At 46.0% G+C, this 24202-nt stretch overlaps 1 protein-coding gene across 1 annotated transcript; it reads right to left on the bottom strand.

Annotated features, from left to right (window-relative positions):
• Positions 1 to 13610: 13610 nt before the first annotated feature.
• Positions 13611 to 15806, bottom strand: LOC119185822 (putative nuclease HARBI1). The gene is made up of 3 exons (XM_075876900.1): positions 15085 to 15806; positions 14179 to 14390; positions 13611 to 13917 (listed from the first exon to the last, which is right to left on the bottom strand). Exons 1-3 carry the CDS (start codon positions 15652 to 15654, stop codon positions 13611 to 13613), a joined length of 1089 nt encoding a protein of 362 aa, XP_075733015.1. The 5' UTR covers positions 15655 to 15806.
• Between the last annotated feature and the right edge of the window lie 8396 nt (positions 15807 to 24202).

The following is a 24202-nucleotide window of genomic DNA, read 5'->3' as shown; positions in this document are numbered from 1 at the left end:
AAACAAGCCATTATACCAAGCCAGCATCAGCAGCAGCAAGCCAGCTTTATCAAGTAGAACGACAAAACATAGCAGCATCCCAGTAAGCAGCCCTACGAAGATATCCACCAGCTAACGTAATAACTATCAACTGGTTTCCAGAACAAGCTGCAGCTGAGCACACGAGGAGTCAGTGTGTGAAATAGGGGCCACCAGTGACTTCCCGCCTCGCAAGGGTGGAACAATAGCAACAAATTAAACAGATTTTGTCTCCTCGCACTAACGTCCTTCTATCACTCGCCTTAGTTCCCCAGTTCTGTTATGAATGCACGAAGGACCTCAGCGCCTGATTCTACTGCGTAATAGTTATCGTCCCAGATTTTCCTACTGTCTAATCGTGTGTCATAACACGACCTACGTTACACACTAATACTCGATGCTGAGATAGCTCTGTTCAACCTAATTTGTGATAAACAGCAGCTTCTTGTAATGAATCGAGAAGCAGGCTACTCGAAGCTTAGCTTTCTAGGGCCAGCCGATGTGGTAAGCTTCTTTTTCTGTGGCTGCCATTGCTAAGTAACATCGGTATTTATAGCCTTGCTACAGAAGTATCAAATGTCTTAGATTTTTATTTCTGGCCGTTTTGTTCACCAAACCCACAGTTTAAATTTTTGCGCTTGCCCGTGCCTGCTTAAATAAAGATGTCTGTTCAAGCATCGACAGTTGTTAGGCGTTCATGTGCGAAATTCGCTGATGACATATTCTTGATGAGTAACTAAGGGGACGAATTACAGCTCATTATTACTGAACGGGACACGAAAGCAGGTGAGCAGGTCTAAAAGTAAATGTGCACGAAACTAGTATAAGGTGCAACAGTCTCGGAAAAAACCGCACTTTTTGTTAGGTGGAGGGACGCTGGAAGCTCTAAAATATTATCTCTACTTAGGACGGGTAGTAACTGCGGAGCCATCGCCCCGCTGCGGTGGTCTAGTGGCTAAGGTACTCGCGGGATTCAATCCCGGCTGCGGCGGCTGCCTTTCCGAAGCAGGCGGTAATGTTGTAGGCCCATGTGCTCAGATTTGGGTGCACGTTGGGGAACCCCGGGTGGTCGAAATTTCCGGAGCCCTCCACTACGGCGTCTCTCACAATCATATGGGGATTTTGGGACGTTAAACCCCACATATCAATCAATTACCGGTGGAGCCAAACCATGAGAGTGAAATAAGTAGGACAATGAAAATGGGGTGGAACACATTCGGCCATCATACTCAAATCAAGAATGGTAAATTGACACTAACTGTCAAGAGGAAGGTATATAACGGCTGCATCTTGCCTGTACTTACTTACGGAGCTGAAACCGGGAAGCTTACAAGAAAGGTTCAGCTTAAATTGAGGACGACGCAGCAAGCGATTCAAAGGGAAAAGTTAGGTGTAAGCTTAAGGGACAGGAAGAGAGCTGAGTGGGCCAGAGAACAAATTGGGCTTAAGGATATCTTATTGAAATCAAGAAAATGTGTAAATAATAAATGTGCAACTGTGAAATAAAGAAGACACCTAAAACAAAGTATAAAGCAGAGAGCTTATTTTGACTGCGTTTTTTGACAAAAATGTATTGCAGTCACCCGACCAACAAGGCGAAGCTATTCCCTAGGTGATGTATGGGAGGGAAGAGAACAGCTGAGAACGCACTTGTGCTAACAATGACATTACAATTTAAAGAGCCATATAAATTGAAATAGCAGGAAAGAAGCGATGTGGTACGCAAAGGTATACCGTCTGACCTGTAAACGCTTGTTCAATTAAAAATATAATCGGTGCCAGTGGTGCTATAGTGCCCATCATTATAGCGGATAAGTCAATCTATGTATTTACAGCTTATATTCACCAGAACCATCAATTCACTTATGTTTCAAAGACACGAGATGCGATGACAGTCAGTGCTTCAGGTTTTTAACGGAATAACACACAATAGAGCGGCACCCGCGTTTATGCGGTCATAGCCGCATTTATTCTGGTTAGAACAAATTATTATAGGAAGGAGAAGAAAATAAATGGCGTTATCTTGGGCCTCTTGTGGCATAAAACACTTTTAAATGGCTAATGAAAATGTTATTCCAAAACATAAGGAGATAAGGAAACATTGAGGAAACAAAAAGCCCTTGGACGAGCGCGCGAACGTCTGCGATCGCGCGCTCAATTTTGTTGAGACTGCCCGCACGCTGTCATGTTGATCAACTTCAACAAAGAGGACACGCCCACCTTGTAGCCTGCCCTCACTGGCGGGCACTGGCGGAAAGATAAAATATATTATTGCCCTTCATTCTTGGTTTCATTCAGGTAACTTAGATGGACCCTTACCAGCTTGATAAGCGAAGCTCAGTCAAGGCATAATGTTTCACACAATAGTGTTGCGACAGGACTAGCAGTATCTTGTACCTTAGGGTAAATGATGCATCATTCAATGTATTGGGAATACACATAAGGATTTTCATTTTGTAAGACGTATCGTGATACAGACACAAGATACACAAAGAGAATCGAAGACAGTATCTAAGATACACTTATCTACGATACTGCCCGGCCCTGCATACCAATGTGATTGAGTTCTGTATAAAAGGGGGTATCATTCTAACATGTCTAATACCTAGCTGTTCCCATCATCAGGCAGAAGTTAGCATCTTCAGAAAGTTCCGGTAGTATGCACCTATGAATATATATTTTGGAGACATAGTGCACAACACTACTGTTTTTTTACGAATTTCATTCACTCAAGCTAACGCGCTAAGACACAACGCATGTATTCGTAATGCTTACTGAGTGTTTTTGTGTTACCGCCTATTAGAATCTGAGCGCCGATAACTAATTTATTAACACTTCTGGGCTCACACCTCTTTCCACACGCCGGCCATCATATACCTATGCTACGCACACGACGCGCTCGCATAACTCTGCTATCAAGAATTCCTTCAATTCTGGCACAATAAATAGCTTCGAAGCATCGATTAAGTTCGCAGGGAGGTAGAAAGCAATGTTAGGCCCCCTTTCTGGGACGTCCTTGTCAAACGGGACCAGCACAGTGTGATGTTTTCTGTGTACAGAAAGAGCAGGCACACCGGAAGGTAGCTTGCATGATGACTCGGTGTCCCTAACAAAGTAGGAGGGATCGGTGGTGGTTGGCTAACTTGTTGCCAGAACAAACGACATCTGCACAAGTACAAGAAGCAAAGCTGCTGGCCTACAGTACATGTTTTAAAATCACCTGGCATATCGCTTCACGAAGCCTGCGTTGAATTCAATGGAACGGCTTACGTCTCAGTTGCAGGACATGACCGTGTGATCCCAAAAAACGTGCTGGTATACTGTACGAATCTAGTTCGAGTGAGGATTGGGCTGGCGTTCTGCGCCAATACGACGTCCAAGCAACCCGTCTTTCTACACCGAACTAACGTCATCAGCTGGTTAGTCATAACGACAAGGTCCCGAAAGCAAAGTTTCCTGCCATTATTTAGCGGATCTCTTGTATAACTGGAAACTTATAACAAGAGCTAAAACATCATGTCAGTGATGCCAAAAAAAAAATCTTCAAATGCCTTGGTTGAGCACGCAGAAAATTTCAGCCTTGAAATCGATTGAGATAATGCCATGATCCTTAAAAAAGTCCACGCATTTTCACGAAGTGAATCGGACGTGTTGGTAAAGCAGTTAGTGCCACACGATATGCAACAAAGTCCGTGTTGCGTGATATGACTGCATGAAAAATATGAAAAATTATAGGTGGCAGGTGGTGATATGAAAATCACGTCGGGAACGTCATGTACAACGTGATATACACGACACACTCACGGGGAACTTGCGTCGTGGTTTATCATAATCATCACCATCATCATTATCATCATCAGCCTGACTACGCCCATTGCAGGACGAAGGCCTCTCCCATGTTCTGCCAGTCAACTCGGTCCTGTGCTTGCTGCTGCCACTTTGTTCTAGCAAACTTTTTGATCTCATTTGCCTTTAACTTTTCTGTCTCCCCCTAACCCGCTCGCCTTTTCGGGAAATCAACCAAATTACCCTAATGAACAGCGGTTATCCTGCCTACGCGCGGCATGCCAGTTAAAACTTGATTAGGACGGTGTGGCGCAGTGCGCGTGCTACACGTGCTTGGGCTAGAGCCGCTAGAGGAGAAGGAGGAAAATGTAACATTCCCTCCACAAACTGTTACCGAGCGGACGTCAGTCTCGCTGTCCTCAACATTGTTTGGTGCTATGAAACCCGGGAAAAGACTGACGTCCTGCAACGAAGACGGACCACCTGTGACGAAGCAGAGGAATTGTCCGAGCCACCGCTACAAGGCTTTTCACGTCGGCTACTGAAGCTCTGCAACCGGGGAATACTTCTCCGGCAGATCTGAGATACATCTTTGATGACCTTGAAGAGAAACACACGTCACTTGCAGATTTTAACAAAAAGATTGCTGATTTCATAATTGAGGATGCCGAGTGTGTCGAGTAATTTACGGCAGCTCTCGAACATCACAAGATCCCCAACACTATGCGCCGTGTACATTACCTTCTGAACTGAGTTTCAAAGACCGCTGACACCAGTGCGCCTCGCCTGTCATCGCTACCAAAACCGAACCCCAAAGAGTCTCCGCTCCAGGAAGTCCCCAATCGTCGTTGCGAGTTGCCCTACCGAAATTAAAGGTACCAATTCTCTGAGGAACTTCGCGAGTGGCATGGCTTCTCGGAGCATTTTGAGGTCACGATTCACAACAATCGTGAGCTTTCGGAAATTGAGAACTGCTTTCTGAATGACATGTTGTTCATCACAAGACCATGGCATACCACCCGCAGACTAACGGGCTCACGGAGAGATTTAACCGCACCCTCGGCATTGTGCTCACGATGTATGTGACATCTCATCATTCTAACTGGGATCGCATTCTTCCCTTCATCACGTTCGCATACAACAGCGCGGCACAGTCTACCACTGCATTTTCACCTTTCTTTCTTCTTTATGGACGCGAACCATTCCACACCAAAGACACCATCCTTCAATACCGTCTTGACGCATCCGAATGCCCATATGTGTCCGAAGCTGCCATAAAAGCGGAAGAGTGCCGTGACCTCACACGCACCTTTACGTCATATGAACAGCAGTGCCAAAAAGAAAACAACGCCGACTCTTCACGAAGCCACAGCTGTTCCCCAGGATCTTTTGTATGACTGGCTCTTCCTTACCAATCCCCCGGTCTTTCCTCGAAACTCTTCCCGAAGTACGGGGGCCCTTACCGCGTTTGAGGAGGAAACTTCGTCGGTGATTTTTCTCATTGAGCAACTTTCCCCATTTGACGACATGCGACGGCGTGGACGTGACATCGTTCACGTCGCCCTCTTTAAATAATACCATAGCCCCCGGCCTCCAGACTCTTAGGTTGCCAGAATGGCTCTTTTTGGGCGGAGGAAAATTGTGAAGAAGAAAACGCATCGTTGGCAAGCAACACCGCCATCGCTTGGGTACTGGGTTCTGGGCTTCTCTCGCTCGCCTCGTGCTGATTGTCGCTGGCATCTGCTTGCTTGTTGTGCTTTCCCGTACGTGTTTTCATCGTAGGGCCACTGTCTCAGCACACGCCAATAAACCCCTTTTCATTAGCCAGAAAATACAAAGATCGCAGAAAGATATTGACACAACGAGAGTCACCAATAACGGCAGTATTTATCCTACAGACTTCTTCAGTCCTTCAGTGTTGTTTTAGACTTGTAATCTTTGGCATGGACTTCTAATGCCTGCATGATGCTGTCATCAACCTAAAAACAAAGTCGGCAATGTTATCCACAAAACAAGCACTACCGCCACGCACGCCGTCAGGAAACCATGCCTTGGATGTGCTGAAAGAACAAGTCACCATTCCGCCTCGCTCAAGCGTAATTATTTCAGTCGGCGCTCCTAAAATACCAAGACTTGTAAGGCGTCGTTGAAGGCATTCAGCATCTGATGGTCACTCGAAATATTTGCGTCACAAGAGGAGTTGCAGAACTGCGGAGCGGCAAAGCAACGGGTATGCTCACAAATTTCAGCAATGAGTACAAACTTCTGAACAAAGAAACAATGGTCACATACAACGAAAAAATTGTCGAAGCCACCAGTGCTTTCTCCCTCCCAGATTCTGCAGAACTCACTCAGAGGATCCAAGCCTCTCCCATAGCTTTTGATGTCAATCCCAGAGTTCCGAACCATTAGCAAGAACAGCTCAAGGCCCTGCTCTTGCAATACGATAATTGCTTTTCGTCGTCCTCGAAAATTCGGCAGACCGCAATGACGAAACATCGCATTATAACCGAAGAAAATGCCAGACCTTTCCAGTAAGTGTCCGTGCAGGGTTTCGACGCATGAACGTGAGGCCATGAAGAGACAAGTTGATGAAATGCAGCGGGTTGACATTATCCAGCCGTCCAAGAGTCCATGAGCATCCCCCGTGGTTGTTAGTGAAGAAAAAGGATGGGACCCTTCATTTCTGCGTCGATTATCGCCACCTGAACATAATCACAAGAGAGGACGTGTATCCTCTCCCACGAATAGGCGACGAACTTAATCGGCTTCCATAACTTCAAGTACTTTTCGTCAATGGTCCTCAATGATGAACTTACAGGACAACACCAGAAAAAAAACAGGACAGGGAAGCAGTAAAACAGAAAGAAAAGACGGCGATTTACTACGTTTCTGTCCTGTATTTTTTTCTGGTGTTGCGCTGTAAGTTCACGATGGATCCGAACCAACTGGCCCAACTTACCGTCTTACTACAATGGACCTCAAGACTGGCTATTGGCAAATCGAAGTCGACAAAACAGGCCGAGAGAAGACGGCGTTTATAACACCGGACGGCCTGTTCGAGTTTCAGGTGGAGCCGTTCGGTCTTTTCTCAGCGCCTGCAACGTTTCAACGCGTTATGGATACAGTACTTACAGGATTGAAGTGGCAGACTTGCCTTGTGTACTTGGACAACATCGTCGTGTTTTCCTCGAGTTTCTACGGGCATCTTCAGCGCCTTGAAGCTGTACATCAAGCCATCAAGACGTCTGGACTCACACTGAAGCCAGAAAAGTGCATATTTGCGTACGAGGAGCTTTTGTTTCTGAAACACGTTGTTAGCAAGTCTAGAGTTCGTCCCGATCCACGGAAAAAAGCCGCCATCGCCGATTGCCGGCCGCCCACTGACAAGAAGGCGGTGCGCCGATTTCTGGGCCTGTGCACCTGTTATAGGTGGTTCATGAAAAAATTCGTCCGCATCGGCGATCCTCTCACTAGCCTTACGAAGGCCGACGTGGAGTTCAAGTGGGAAACGCCGCAAGAACACGCTTTCCAGGAGCTTAAACATCGCCTCCAGACGCCTCTGTTACTTGCCCATTTCGACGAATTCGCTGAGACTGATATACACACTGATGCAAGCAGCGTAGGTCTTGGCGCCATTTTTGTGCAGAGGGCTTACGGACTTGAAAGTTTTATTAGTTGCGCCAGCCGATCGCTATCCAAAACAGAAGCCAATTATTCCACAACAGAAAAGGAGTGCCTCACCATCATCTGGGCTACGTCGGAATTTCGCCCCTACTACTATGGCAGGCCCTTCAAAGTTGTGAGTGGCCACCACGCCTTGTGTTCGCTAGCCACCTTGAAGTACCCTTCAGGTCGCCTCACACGATGGAGCCTGAGACTTCAAGAATATGACATTACTGTCATTTACAAGGCCAACAAGAAACACTTCGACGCCGACTGTCTTTCTCGTGCGCCTGTCGACCAACCTCCACCCGACGACCCGGTAACGACTACTTCTTGGGAATGATAACTACCGATGACTTCGCTGAACGACCACGAGTCGACCCGGAACTTGAGGCCCTAATAGAATACCTCGAAGGCAGGACCACCGAAGTCCCGAAGGTATTCAAGCGTGCGCTTGCGTCATTCTCTCTGCCAAACGGTCTTCTACAAACGAAAAACTTTTCACCGCTTCGAGCTAAGTACCTCCTTGCGGTGCCTTACGCTCTACGACCAGAACTCCTGCACACCCTGCACGACAATCCGACGGCAGGGCAACTCGGTGTTTCTCGCACGCTCGCGAGGATACAAGAAAGGTACTACTGGCCACGTCTTACCACCGATGTCACTCGTTACGGGAGGACATGCCGGGACTGTCAGCGACGCAAGACACCACCGACAAGGCCAGCGGGACTTCTACAGCGAATTGAACCACCTTGCCGACTTTTCCATCAGATCGGTATGGACCTACTCGGGCCGTTCCCGACCTCGTCTTTCCGAAACAAGTGGATCGTAGTAGCTACCGACAACCTCACCCGCTACGCCGAGACAAGAACCCTTCCCAAAGGCAGTGCATCCGAGGCAGCTATGTTCTTTGTCGAAAATATCGCCCTACGTCATGGCACCCCCTAGGTCCTTATCACCGACAGAAGAACTGCATTTAGTGCCGACTTAACTAAAGCGATCTTGGCATACAGCCAGACAATCCACCGCTAAACGACAGTGAACCACCCGCAAACCAACGCCCTCACCGAGTGGCTTAACAAGACGATCGCCGACAGGCTGGCAGCGTACGTCGATGTCGAACACAAGACGTGGGACGCCATTTTTCCGTACGTGACCCTCGCATACAGCACGGCGGTGCAGGAGACGACGCAGATATACCCATAGATATTGGTCAACGGAAAGAGCCCGGCAACGACGCTCGATGCCTTGTTACCCAACGTCACCGACGAAGAAAACCTCGATGCAAGTGTGTACCTTCAACGCGCCGAAGAAGCCCGACAACTCGCGTGTCTTCGTATTAAAAATCAACAGACGACCGACAGCCGCCGTTCCAATCTTCGATGACGCTTCGTGCAAAACCAGCCCGCCCGGCCGCGGTGGTTTAGTGGCTAAGGTACTCGGCTGCTGACCCGCAGGTCGTGGGTTCGAATCCCGGCTGCTGCGGCTGCATTTCCGATGGAGGCGGAAATGTTGTACGGCCGTGTGCTCCGATTTGAGTGCACGTTAAAGAACCCCAGGTGGTCGAAATTTCCGGAGCCCTCCACTACGGCGTCTCTCATAATCCTATGGTGGTTTTGGGGCGTTAAACTCCACATATCAATCGTGGAATACCAGCCCGGTGAACGTGTTTGGATGTGGACGCCGATACGCCGACGCGGACTAAGTGAAAAGCTTCTGCAACGGTACTTCGAAATGTACAGGGTGGTTCGACGTCTCGGTCCACTTGATTACGAGGTTGTTCCTGACGGCATCACGAACTCTCAACGACACCGATCGCGACCTGAAGTCGTCCATGTCGCGCGCCTCAAGCCGTTTCGTGCGCAATAACAAACTGAAAAATTCCTTATTTGTATTACTGTTGTATCTTGTATCGTAATTGATTAATTGTTCTTTCTTGCATTATTGTTGTACCTTCATCTTTCAGTAAAGCATCGGGACGATGCCTGTTTCAGAGCGGGGCAATGCCACGTTCCATTTCTCAAGTTTCGTTATCGCCCCAAAACACTACACAATTTCTCAGCGGAAACCACGCCTGCAGTTTTCGAGAACATTCCGGACTTTAATAGATCATCTCGATAAGATAACGCCCACTATGTGAACTGTACATATTATTCTGGAACCTACGCCACCGCCAGCAATAACGCTAGAACATTCAGGCCCGTATTCACAAACGCTCCTTCACTTAAGGGCTCCCCTCGACTTGACGAAATCAAGGCGGAGCGTGCTCCTCCACTCAAGGAACCGATGTGTTTCATGAACGCTACTCGAGGGCTCCTTCGCCAAGGGCCGACTCGCGAAACGCTCCTTCACTCTACATACGCAAGACGCGTCCTGGTAGCGAGGGTATGTGATAAAATACCACATTAAATAACAAAAATTTAGGTTGAAACACTTTGGATAGGTTAAAAAATTGTCGACTGTCAATAAATGTGTATACGGTGGAAGTATTAAGCGAGATTTCAAATACTATAAGCTAGTTTCGATATCAGGCAGGCATCACATTAGCCACGCCAGAGCCGAAGCCGCCAGGATTAGATACCGGTTTTGCGAAGACTCGTTTGCACGTGTGAGCGAAGTTTTGTTGCACCTCGTGTCGTGGTGCCGTAGTGACGAACTGTGCAATGACTTTCAACGATGACCGTGGCGTCGCGCGTGACGGCAGGAAAACCACCGCAACGCGGTTTGTGTTCACGCGTGAGGAGCGTGAACTGCTTGTCAATCTGGTGACGCGGCACAAGGCAGTTATCGAAAACAAGAGAACTGACGCGCTCGCCAAGCGCGCTAAGGACAGTGCCTTTGAAAAGCTGACCAGCGAATACAACAGCCAACCAGGCATTCGTCGCGTTACGGTGGCACAGCTGCGTAAGTTGTGGGACAATGAAAAGTCCAAGTGGAAGAAGAAGCGGTCAGAGGAAAAGCGAAACTTGTATGCCACAGGTAAGTTTACGTTTGTTTACTACTGTAAGCGGGGAGTTTCGAATAAGTTAGCAGGCCTCGTGGGCGTAGCGTTTGCGTATGGGGGTCATATATGAGTTTTCAAATTGCGTCTCTTGCGTAAGCTATCCGAAAACGCCCTAATAAGGGCATAGTTTCCGCTCTGATCTATATGTCGTAAATAAATGTGTACCTGCAAGAATTGTGCGAATCATAGGCGTGCACAGGGTTCTCCTTCAGGGGAAGGGAGTGACGGTTTTTCTCTTGCAGAAACATTTTTTTAAATAGCATCACGTCGTCACCGTTCTTTTTTTTTTCGGCCAAATCTTCCTGCACTTTTTTTTCGCCATCGGGTGCCAAGTGTGTCATTTCATTATGAATTAAGAAATGCTTTTGCTTGGTTTGAACGTGCTTTGCACTCTATATACGTATATAATATATATAAGTGCAAGATTTGGTTTCTTTGTCAGTATTTCTGTGTATTTTTGCAGGACATAATTTTTCTCCAACTTAAATCACTGTACAGTTTTTTCTCTTACTTTCTTTTCTTGTATTTACTGATGTATATTTCTCTATTTACTTTGTACTAGCCCTTCTTACTCGATTCCGTATTGGGCTTTGTAAGGTATGATGAATAAATAAATAAATGGGTAGTAGTAGTAGTACATTAAAAAGTTATCTGTGTACCATAAATTTTCGCTGCCTATTTCTCTCGCATATGCGTTGTCTTCCTTAAGCACTTTCTTTGTGCTGTCACTTGAAATTTCAATGTATCCACGTAACAACATTTTCGCACCTTAGGGGCGGGCCATCTACCTGCCGGCCAATGAGCCCCTCATTGGCGCTTGTTGGAGCGGCGGCATCACACATGGGGACATGGCTTCAGAACCCTTATGACAGCGATGGAGTCCACCTCAATCAGCCAGTGTTTTCTTTATCACCGTAGCGGATTTTCGAGAGCATGCTCACTGGTAGCCAAGACAACACGGAAGAGCTGCTTGGTAAAAGACGAATGGGCAAAAACTGTCAGATGTAGCAACTGTCGTGCTGCTATATTGCATCAACTTATGCATGTATACAATGTGGGAGGTTTTGCGTTTCAATGTTGTTTTGTTTTGTGACTAATGCCTCTGTTCCTACCATTTGCATATCCATTTTACTAAAATTTACGTGTACAAATAATTCTCATTCTCATTACAAGAACATGCCATGGTGTTAACAGAAAGTAATGCTATGTATTAAGCATGCTATTACTCTTTTAAAACGTTCCTAGCATAATTTGACGTGGTTCAGCAAGTACTTGTGTGACACATACATTTCACATCATGGGTGGCCTTATAATAAGCCCAACTTTGGAATTGTATTTCAATTTTGCTTTTGTGTGAAGATGCCCTTTTCTCAGCGCCACTTCCCGGCAGCAAGAGGCTGACTAGCCCACGAGCTAGTACTCTTGATTTGTCAGGGATAGAATTCGCCAATTGATTCAATATTTTTGCTACAACTGAAGCTCATATTCGTGAAGGACAGTCGCTTTCTTTATTATGTTTGTGTCTGATACCGTATGCATGCACATGAAGTATCTGTCACCATGTGTGATTAGTGGTAAGGAGCTTGTATGTTTGCAGAGTGACGGTGTTGCATGCCACCAGCTCACATTATTTATTTTCATATTTACAACTGTTATGACTTTTTATATTTCTATCACGTACTGATTTGTTAAAAAAGTCGCGTGTTCTTGTGAAAGCATGCAAACACACAACTATTTGTGCCTGTACCATGAAGAGGCTTTTCTTATTACGTCGCATGCCAGCAGAGCACCAGTTCTGCTTCTTTTGTATGTGCAGACACAACCAATTTCATGCCATGGCCTGCTGTTGGAGTCACCAAGAACTATGGGTTTGCCGACATCGGGAGCACAGGCGCCGCTAGTCATACGGCCCAACTGCATGCAACTATAAAAGTGCTGCCGACATGGCTTTTCGGGTTGTGTGACTAACATAAAACAGGAATATTGAAGATAAGTTATTTCTACAGTTTTATGTAAAATTAAGCCTGCTTTTCGCATGAAATATGTGGTTAACGTATATCACACACTTCAGAAAAAGGATGTGGGTAAAGTTATTTTAAATAAAATGCTGCTCAGGTATTCTGCAGTAAAGCTCTCTTAGCTACTGCCATAGCGATATTGAGGTTAGACAGAACAGTATTATGCATTATGTGTGCAAGTAACAGGCCGGGCATGATCCGGATAAATTGCCACACTTCTCTTTTACTCGCAGGTCTGATGCGTGATATAAAACGTGCTTGTATTTATACTTGCAGCAGCATCCAACAGTCATGCTGACACTGCTTACACGTGTTACGTTTCCCTACCTTATGCAATTGTATTGTGTGTGTGCAGACGAGACAATTCAGCCACAACTGCGATCGAGCGAGGGCGCTGGTTCCTTATGACCTCAGACTACACAGCCACCCACGGAAGGTGCTTGCGCAAGCTGTCCCTCTCACACCTTGGCAGTAGTTGCTCCTGGAAACGAGAAGTCACGAACAGCAGCAGCTCCAGAAGAAAATGGGGGAAATTTAGTTGGTGCAGGAGAACGCCAACGGCCGAAATCAACGAGAAGCCGCCTAGCAGCCATAGAGCGCGTGCTCGCCCCAGAAGCTACGGCCCGAATGGAGGCACTGAAAACTGATGAGCAGCGCAAGGCACAGCTGCACGCCCTGGAGCTGCGCTTGCGTAAGCAGCAGCTCTTGCGCCAACGAAAAATGCACAGGATGCAAGTGCAGCGGGAGCAGGAGCTGCATAAAATTCAAGTGCAGTTGTTGGAGCTGCAGCTGGAGCAGCAAAAATGGCGCTTCAACATCGAGCGCCAGAAGCTCCTTTTTGAATTACAGAAAAAACAGCAGCAGCAGCGCATAGAAACCTAGCCGGAACAAAAATAAAGCATGTGTGCAATCTCACAAACCTGATGCTTTTATTTAAAAGACATCTGCAACAGCTCCATGTGTGATAAAAAAATTTTATTGTTGCGAGTCAGCAAGGTTGAAAAGAAAACCTAAAACGTGACGAATTCAGGAACTTTTCAGCATGCTCTCGTATGTGAACATGCATAGATTTCCCAATCTGAGGTTGTTTGTCTACTCAAAAGAACATGTTACACAATTTATTCATTAGGCGAGGTAAATGCACGAATAATCAGCCGCATTCGGCATCGAGATCCGAGTAGGCTGTCGGCTTGGTTCGCCACATCAGGCTGCTGCCGCCTAAAGTGTTGTGGGATAATCACAGGTGGTGGTTCCGCGTCTTGCCTTAGGACTGCAAGGTTGTGTAGGGCAGCACAGGCCGTTGTATTGACGACGGAGCGCTCCACCAAGTTTTGTAGCCCCATGTCTGAGCACGGGAAGCGACGTTTCCACATGCCAAAGGCCCGCTCGATCGTGTTTCTAGTGCGCATGTGAGCTGCTTGATACCTATGCAAAGAAATCAATGTCGTATTGCTGTATGAACTTACACTTATTAAATGATACACTTGAGTATTGTAGCCAGGCCGCTAGTCAAAACTGTTGCTGCTAATATGCCGATTCTATTGTAACGTGGGATATATTCAGGGCCCAAAAAACTGTACATGTACCACGCTTATTGTAATAAAAGACTTCAAGCGCGATAGGTAGCACACACGTACACGTTTCGTTCTGGAGATGACAGTTAAAGGGTTATACAGGCGTACTAACCGGCTCTCAGGGCTGTCCGGTGGCGGGTCAGACATCGGTGTCATGAGGAAAGACGTGCAGCGGTATCCAGCATCGCCAAGTAGGAGACCCGGTACTCGTTTTTGCTCGTACAGAACGCGTGCACGACTGTTGTCGAAAATACGACTGTCAAGCACTGATCCCGGCCAGCTCGAAACGACGTCGTATAATTGTAGCTTTGGCCCTGCAATCACCTATTGAAAATGCAATACATGTTATACTGTGTTTTTGTGCTGAAGCAGCCGTCTACTACGAACGTACTTAATGCCTGCATGATCTTGTTTCAGTGCAGTAGTATTCACTTTTGCTTCAGAGTGCAAAGCTACAGTCATAAAAACTTAAAGCTATTCCATTTATGGGCCAATATCAGCTGCATTCACGGGACAGGCGTCATCGCAGACGAAACACTCATGGAATATATGTGACGCTATTCGGATCGCTCCGCAGCCAGCACTCGCACGAGAGGGGTGAATTACCACTGCAACCAAAAACTTCAGTCCCCCCCTTCCACTCCACCCCTAGCATTGCAATCGGGACCTGGGCCTGCTCGCTCATCTCGCTAATTGCTTAGCGCGGACTGAAGGAGGACCACGAGAGAACATGTGATGTTTGGTATTGTAGCAAGCAATCCGTGGGTTTAAATCGCGCTCTGGTCTTTCTTGTGAATACAGCTTTACTGGGTTGCAAACAAGCTAAACTAAATAATAAAAAAACGCCACGTTGTTACCATAGCATGCACGGGGTTTTATAATCAAATTATCTACCATGAAGTTTTTTTTTGCTAACATGCAGCCCATGGAATGCCTTGTGCAATGTAAATGTTGAATTACTACATTTCAGAAGTACTGCAAAGCTTTCAATGTTAGCAGCGAAGAATGAGCAAGTTACTTGAACATTTATGGAGAAGTACCCCTTCCGATTGCGGTAAACTTCACCATTCGGCCCACCAAGTGATTTGATACGGACGTGGGTGCAATCGATGCACCCTGTCACACCGGGAAACTTGGCGATCCGGTAGAATTCCACCATCGTCTCACAGAACCTGTCATCGGAGTTAGGGAAATTTACGACAGCCGGGAACAAGCGCTTCGCGATCAGCCGTGACACACGTTCAATGACGCGGCTCACCGTCGGCTGAGACACATTCACCAAGTCGCCCATCACTACTTGAAAAGTACCCGCTCCATAAAAGCGCAGCGTAATCAGAAGCTGCATCACAGGTGGAAGAGGGTGGCCACGATTGCTGCAGCTCTCCTCAAATGGCAAGCACTCAAGTAGCTCCTTCACGCTGCTCTTGGTGAAGCGATAGCGGGCGAGAAATTCACTGTCTGTGAAGTGCTTCATGGGGTTCAACCGGTCTCTCAATTGTTGGCGTGGTATGCTTACACAGTCCTCCACGTCGCCAAACAGCTCGTCGACGCGGAGAACATAATCGACGAACGACGCGTAGTCCGCCATGATACTTGGCTCGAGGGACGATTCAAGGTAGCTCAATCGCTTCCTTGGAAATCTCGAGTAAACGCCCAAGATTTTCTCAAGTGAAGGAAGCGTTTCAAGTGAAGGGCGGTTCGTGAATGGGAAAACGCCACTTAAGGAGCGTTTCGAGTGAAGGGTCGAGTGGAGGAGCGTTTGTGAATACGGGCCTCAGTGGCAAGATTATAAACGCGACGCACGTCGCCGCTTGTCAGTTGTTGATCGACAGCTGACGCTCCGTTCACCGCTATCAGTCCAAGAATGCTACTGTAATCGGACTTTCCTTTCAACGGGCACAGGTTCGCCCAAATAAACGGTTAAATTCAAACACAAAGGCCCGTATTCACAAACGCTCCTTCACTCAAGGGCTCCCCTCGACGAAGTCAAGGTGGAGCGTGCTCCTCCACTCAAGGGGCCGCTGCGTTTCATGAACGCTCCTCCACACTTCCTTCGCCAAGGGAGACCTTGGAAGTGCTCCCTTCACTTGAGTGAACTGCATGCGCCGAGAAAAGCGCCTGATAACGAGAGTATTCGCAATTGTGGTTAAGAATTGCCTATCTATGTACATTAAGAGAACGCTTTTTCTAGTTGTTCTTTTTTCTAAATTGACATTACAGCAAAATACGTGCATTTAGAGTGGTATGGTTGTTTCCCTAAGCCTTGTGCTGATATAGTTAGCGAAACCCTCCTTCAAGTCTGGCAACAGTAGAACCCAGGCAGCTGAACGAACAGCTGATGGCATTTCGTCTGCTGCTGAACGTGTATACCTGCTTAGTTTATTTTGTTTTGTATGCGTCTATTCATTGCAGTTAATATTTACGGTAGTGTTTGCGTGTGTGTAGTTTGAGAGCCTACTTTCACCGGGGTGACTAACGAACTACGTGAGTGATGACAGGAAGCGCAATAGATGGTTTGTTGCTTTGTTTACTTTCGCTTTACTGAGAGCCTTCTGATCACTAATGTAGCCACCGAATGTATAACGCGGTGGAATGAGTATTTTTTGTTATATATCACAGTATGTAGGCGTGCTTTTAGCATTCACCACCGCATTATGTATAAGGATTACTCGTACGTAAATTCGTTCTCGCTACGGGAGTACGTGCACAGTTCCTAATTTCAGAGGCCTGTGCAATGTTTATTTTTCTCATTTACGGCGAATTTCGCCGTGGCGCCTTCGTAGTTGTTTCTCTGCGTATAATAGGAAGTTTGAAAGACATTGCTCGCAACTGATATTCAAGGTTATACCAGGGTAGCGTTAAAAACTAGGCATGTTATACTCGTGGCTGAGTGTTCGAATTAAACTGCTACGCAAGTTAAGAAAAGCGATCGTGTGCCTTTCTTTCAATATTGGCGAAAAATACATTTTAAAGTTGTTTTCTTCATTTAGTAACATATATAGTCGGTTAACAGGGACTGGTGTGTGTGTGTGTGTAAACTTTAACATCTTAAACTTCCAAGGAATAAGTTATTGTTTTGGATTGTTTTTATATTTGCCCTGCATTTGTGAATGCGTCTAATTTGACAGATTTGCATAGAAGTAACCTTTATATTTGTGTAGTTTCCGTCTCCAAGTTCACACAGCGGCAACGTCTTAAATTTTTTTCCCGTCTCCTTCATCTGCATGCTCAGAAGCACAATCGTTAGTGCATGAATGACCTTCGCACTAATGTTTTGGATTCTATTTGCAATATAACTACTGGAAATACCTGTTGAAAAAGATCGTGGTATCTGTGCTGCATTCCAAAGCCCCAGCACAACATAAATTATAGGGGATGTTTTATTTTTTTGGAAATAATAAAATTGAAGCCGCGTCTGACTTTTGGCGCTGTTCTGTTTTAAAAACTATCCTATGGGTTCTCTCAACCTTCAAGAAAGTGTCGTCAAGAGCAGCGTATATTATTCTGCTGATTTATTGAAAACCAGTGCAACAAAGTGGTGAAAAATGCTCAAGAGTATCGCAGTCATCGCGGATACATCTGGTCAGAACCCTGTAAATAAAATATCCGCTATTGCTGCATCATTAGCAAGTCTACCAGTTAGAACCACGCCATCTCAGTTCCGTGGAAGAGGAGTGGTGCTGCTTTATATAAAACAAGTTTATTTTCCTAGAACTGCTTTCTTGTAGAATCGGAGAAGTGGTTCTTGCAGTCCTGTCTCATCATGAAGAGACAAACACGACGATAATTATGTATTGATAAATGAACAAAACAGAAGTTGTGAATTGCAAATGGACCTTTATTACATGTGGCTGATGAGGAGCAACGTGGCAAACATAAGAATGCAAATGAAAAGTGTTCATCAATCAAACATATGCAACCTACACACTGTAAAGATAAAGTACGAGCTCGGAGGACATCATAAATAAGACTAAGGAAGTAGACACCATAGCGCGCCTAATGCAGTGTAGCTGCACGCATTCACTGCTGTTTTTGTGCTTTTGTATACAGTCGTGAAAACTCTGCAATGCATTGATAATACGGCAGATTCCAGGAGGCCTTTTCTCTGTGTTCTTCTGTCGGCAGCTGGTCCCCTGCACAAAAGAGGCAAGAAATATTATTAGAAAAACGTAATAGCTTGAATACAAAAGCTGCATTTTTCTTTTATTCTAGCTGTGCACACATTCATTAGTATGTCTCGCGTTCAAGAACAGACATGGTTGAAGTATTGAGCTTTGACTATTTTGACACATGTCTGGCTCAGGCACTTGGGCAGCTGACCAGGCATATGGGTATTTAATTTCATTATCTAATTGCACAAATCAGTGCCATAGCCAGCAATTCTTCTTCGGGGGGTAGGAATGGGGTTAAATTAAAAAAAAACAATCTCATTATGTATCTGCTGTATTTATATTTCATATGTTTGCGTTTTCATACGACACTCGACGCACTTTTGCGTACATGCAGGTTTCAGAGAGCATGATCATGTGCTTTATCCCCTAAATGTGTACTTGGTTGTTCATTGGTATTGTGAGCTGCATAGACACTGTATAAAGAAGCTATGTTTCACGCGTAGTAGCTACAGCAGCACAATCATTGCGCCCAATGTATTGTGTTGTGCTTCTCTTAAACTGTCTTTAATAGTAATCTGACCGAAGCAGGAAAAAAATTAAAAAAAAACACAGGAGAACTTACCTTCTCATTGGTACAGATCGTCGTCTAACGGAGGTGTGCTTCGTCGTAAATTTTGGCTAGGGCAGCATAGGTTCACCGGAGAGGAAGCCGCTCTAAAGTACGGTGAACCCAGCGCATCAAAAGTTTGCTATGCCGCTTGCTTGTCAAGCTTTCGCACCACGCTTGAACTGACGCGGTGTGCGAGCTTCATCAAAACACATCAAAGCACTGGAATTCGCAGTAAGTCATGGAGCACTCGCACGAACAGTATACGCACACCCGAAGGCAGGTAATTCACTGGCTCATGCACGGAACGCAACACATCACGGCACTGGTGAGTGCTCCTTTTGACACCACGCCCGCTTGTCCCGGCGCCACAGTAGCCGTTGCTGAACCGTTCGAAGACAGCTCCGTATAGTAAACGCGCACCGTCATTGTCGAAAGAACGTGGTGGTGGCAGCCTGCTTGATCGAGAAACGCCATCAAAGTGAGACGGGCTCCGCCACGGACGCGATGCTGGCGCAAATATTTCACTCGAGGGACGATTCAAGGTAGCTCGATCGCTTACTTGACAATCTCGAGGAAACGCTCAAGATTTTTTCAAGTGAAGGAAGCGTTTCAAGTGAAGGGCGGTTTGTGAATGGGAAAACGCCACTTAAGGAGCGTTTCGAGTGAAGGGTCGAGTGGAGGAGCGTTTGTGAATACGGGGCAAAGTCTCCTGTCTTCGGCCACGTCACGACCCCGTGACAATATTTCAGGTGATTTGTACTTTCTCATTGCCGTATTTTTGGCGTTCTCGGTAATATTTGTGCTAATGTGGGCATAATGCTATTCAGGAGTCATTCAAGAAGATGTGTTATCTATCCGACCTATGGCTAGTCTCCTTGAGTGGGTAGGTGTCAATATTCCTAGGAACATAGCTCTGATCATCCTCATGCACGCCTCGTGAAAGTGAGCGTGGAGGGGGTGCGTGGATGAATGCGCGCCGAAAAAAGATTGAAATCATGCCGAATGGAGCAATCTAAATCTAAATCCCGTGTATGCTTAGAAAACAGGCTAGCACATTTCCTGCAGCATACAAAGACACGTAAAATGATAGCCAGAGATGCTTACGTCAATGAGAAAAGGGCAGGCGTAGGAATAGTCTCCCAATCACGTGGCTGGCAATTAGCCGTGAGGCTTCCCAATTTCACTCCTGTTTTTAAGCCGGAGCTAATGGTTGTCTTCAGGGCACTGCGAAAACTTCCGAGAATTGCGAACAGAGCAATAATAATTACTGATTCCCTCTTGGTATGCACATCTCTTACAACTTCTCATACCTCTCGTGCCATCACGTCGTTACAATCTTCATTTCCGTCTCTGCCCAAGTACCTGAAATTATGGATAAACCACATTGATCTGGTATGGGTCACTACGGGTTAACAATAAATTAAGTAACCGACGGCTCAGCCCGCTTATCGCTAGATCTGCAAATGATTCGGGTTCCCCTGGTGCTAGAATACTTCATCGCAATCAGGTTTAGAAGATTTTTGGTATTTAATAAAAATTTTTGTCATTTCATTAAGATATATATTCCTGTCACGTTATTACGGCAGTCTGAAATACAAGATTATTTTGAAATGAGAATGCACTACTTAGACGCGCAGAGAAAAAAACAACCGCTTGTCCCTGTCTTTCTGTCCGCGTATACGTCATGCGCTGTCATTTCAAAACAATCACGTATCCCCAACACGCGTAATCAAATATACTGAAATACAGGTTCAAAAGCACATTACTTGTAGTTAAATTGAATATTTTACACATATTGCCATTTCGTTTCTTCAATTTTCGTTTTAAATTTTATCAATTACCTAAAATAGATTTACCAGTCTCTACGTAGCATTCTCAGCCAATCCCCCAAAGTGGGTACGTGCCATGTATCCAGGAAAGCAAAGCAAAGCGGATCGGCTATGACCAACCAACCAACAAACGTAAGTGGACACCACAGCACTTTGTGTGTGCCGTGGACGAAGACCTTCGACCATAAGCTCTAGGTCACCCTCCGCAACCCGTCGACGTTCCCGCAGCTTGACAAACCGCGCTGCACGTATGAAGCACCCCTGCTGGGATGAACCGGAAATTATAAACCGAGGACCTGCCGGTGACGGCACCTCTTTGCTGGTGCCTCAGAAAAGGACAAAATTCTGTACGCCACTCGCTCCGTTGCTTGCCGAGAAGCAGGGCACATCGCAGCCTCTGAAAGAAGATTCTGTGTCAGGGAACCAGGACCAGACAGGGGCTCCTGTTGTTCAACGTGAGTATAGTCGTTGCGACGAAGAAACGCAGCAGTGCAATAACACTTCTTCGTGCATGATTTACCACAGCTTCGAACCGCTGGAAATCTCTGGAGGTGCATTTTTTGAGGGCGGCTGCCCTTTCCAAGACCAGACATCAGACGATGACCGGAACGGCACGGATGCCCGGTCGTCATCCAATGCGACCGAAGCATTGTTAGTCAAGGGAGCTCCAACTTTTATTTCGTGCCTCCCGAACATTGGCGGACAGAAGCCAGTGGACCGTCCGAGTACAGGCTACTTACGCTCCTTCTCCCTCCAGCCCACTACTTCTCTTGCAGACACTAAATCGGACGTTAGACTTTGGAAACCACAATCAGATCGTGAGTCGGATGATGATGAGGACAACGCCAATGTAAAAGAAAGCAGCAGTGACGACGAGGACATGCCGGCTCACAGGCACAGGATCGCACGATTCGTCACATCCAAGGTGACATTCAAGCGGCAAGCCTGGCGGCCTGGCAACCAGGCTGATCTGGCAAAGAACAGGCAACTGCGGTTGGAAACGAGCAGAACCCACCATCATTTTGCTGCCGGGCATCTAATAACTGATGATGCTGTGTTCCTGGCACCTCGCTCTTTCCTTCCAGTTGGTGAACAGCTGTCTAAGATGGAGAAGCTTGCTCTGGGCCATGCTATACGTTGTTCGAGGTTTACTTGCAATCGTAAACGACTTTAACGTAAGAAAAATGACGCCGAGCACAAAAAGAAGACGAAGAAAGCAAATGTCTGGTGAGACCGCGTTTTACGTTCCACAAGAGGGTTGACAACCTCGCACAATTCAAAGACTTCGAAGCTCCGTCCCTCTAGACGAAATTGGGCAAGAAGCTCACAAGTCCCAGAATGGTCTAGTCTGTCACTAAAGAACCGATGAACTTTCGAAAACAAGCCATTACACCAAGCCAGCATCAGCAGCAGCAAGCCAGCTTTATCAAGTAGAACGACGAAACATAGCAGCATTCCAGTAAGCAGCCCTACGAAGATATCCACCAGCTAACGTAATAACTATCAACTTGTTTCCAGAACAGGCTGCGACTGAGCACACGAGGAGTCAGTGTGTGAAATAGGGGCCATCAGTGACTTCCCGCCGCGCAAGTGTGGGACAAAAGCAACAAAATAAGCAGATTTTGTCTCCTCGCACTAACGTCCGTCTATCACTCGCATTAGTTCCCCAGTTCTGTTATGAATGCACGAAAGACCTCAGCGCCTGATTCTAATTCTGCGTAATAGTTATCGTCCTAGCTTTTCCTACTGACTAATCGTGTGTCATAACACGACCTACGTTACACACCAATACTCGATGCTGAGATAGCTCTGTTCAACCTAATTTCTGATAAACAGCAGCTTCTTGTAATGAATCGAGAAGCAGACTACTCGAAGCTTAGCTTTCTAGGGCCAGCAGATGTGGTAAGCTTCTCTTTCTGTGGCTGCTATTGCTAAGTAACATCGGTATTTATAGCCTTGCTACAGAAGTATCGATTGTCTTAGATTTTTATTTCTGGCCGTTTTGTTCACCAAACCCACAGTTTAAATTTTTGCGCTTGCCCGTGCCTGCTTAAATAAAGATGTCTGTTCAAGCATCGACAGTTGCTAGGCGTTCATGTGCGAAATTCGTTGATGACATATTCTTGATGAGTAACTAAGGGGACGAATTACAGCTCATGATTGACACTAACTCGCAAGAAGAAAGTATATAACAGCTGCATCTTGCCTGTACTTACCTACGGAGCTGAAACCGGGAAGCTTACAAGAAAGGTTCAGCCTAAATTGAGGACGACGCAGCAAGCGATTAAAAGGGAAAAGATAGGTGTAACCTTAAGGGACAGGAAGAGAGCTGAGTGAGCCAGAGAACAAAGTGGGCTTAAGGATATCTTATTTGAAATCAAGAAAAAGATATCAACATAGGCTGGACACGTAGCACGTATATATAGGCAGGATAATCACTAGTGAATGAAGGTAACTGACTGGATTCCGACAGAAGGGAAACGCACAAAGTACAGATTGAAAGTTAGGTGGGCCGATGAGATTAAAATGTTTGCGGGTATAGCGTGGCAACAGAAAGCACAAGACAGTGTTAATTGGCGGGTCATGAAAGAGGCATTTGCCCTGCAGTGGGCGTAGTCAGCCTGATGATGTAGGGGGGTATCAGGATGAAATGTGAAATCTAGGGTTACTCAATGTTTACATACATCTTGGTTTACAGACGTCCTTTGCATATCGCCCTCAATAAAATTCGGCCGCTGTGATCGGGAATCTATCCAACACCCTCAAGCATAGCAATGCCACACCCCATGTGCCATGCTGGTTTGCTTGATTATCATCATTGTGCTATTATACTGCGTACATCATGTACACATAGAGAACTATACCAAAAGTAAAGAGAGGGTACTCCCGTAGGCTCCTACGCCTGATTTAGATTTGCAATTATCCAAATGAATGTTCGAAACCTTAGCAGCCTCCCAGATTGTAGACCACAGAAAAGGATCTCTCGAAAACCATTTTCCAGCCGATAGAATTCTTATACAGCCCCTGAGACCACTCCTGTGAGAGAGCTTGTTTCTGGGGCTATTATCGTTTCTATATTTTTTTTATTTTAATTGGTCGTCCGCATGCATCAATCAGCTTCGTGTAAGCTGCATCGCCATAGCGGCAACTACATGGTACCTTTGTGTCCATGCACATATCTTAAACAAAACCTGAAAAACATTGGAGGAGCAAAAACTTTTATTGTTATGCACTATAATTAATAAGCGCACGCGCACATTTTAACGTCTGATGAACGCGGGCACGACGACACAGCTTCATTGCACTGGAAAACGCTCATATGGTAGCTGTACTGCACAGATGTCATATCACGAGTATAACTTACACACAGAAATAAACCTATAGGCAACATTATAAGACGACCCGTAGAACAGTAAAACTGTAGTAAATGCACACACTTTTACAGTGCCCAACGCAACACAGCAGTAGTTGCTGCCGCACTTGACACGGGCATGAACTAAAGAAGAAAAAGAAAATGTTTCGTTACGTCTTCTATCCCCACTTCGCACAAATTTTTCCAACACTTTATTTGCATCTTTCTTTCGC

The sequence above is a fragment of the Rhipicephalus microplus genome, chromosome X, assembly GCF_043290135.1.
Source record: "Rhipicephalus microplus isolate Deutch F79 chromosome X, USDA_Rmic, whole genome shotgun sequence".
Lineage (NCBI taxonomy): Eukaryota > Metazoa > Arthropoda > Arachnida > Ixodida > Ixodidae > Rhipicephalus > Rhipicephalus microplus.
This window is presented reverse-complemented; position numbering and strand designations above follow the sequence as displayed.

Excerpts from the sequence above, each read along its gene's own strand:
- LOC119185822 (XM_075876900.1), bottom strand. The coding sequence starts at position 15,654 with ATGGCGGACTACGCGTCGTTCGTCGATTATGTTCTCCGCGTCGACGAG. Across the intron at positions 14,391-15,084 it reads ACTTCTCCATAAATGTTCAA|GTGATTGCAGGGCCAAAGCT; the intron begins GTAACTTGCTCA and ends CATTTTCAATAG. Across the intron at positions 13,918-14,178 it reads CCGGACAGCCCTGAGAGCCG|GTATCAAGCAGCTCACATGC; the intron begins GTTAGTACGCCT and ends TTCTTTGCATAG.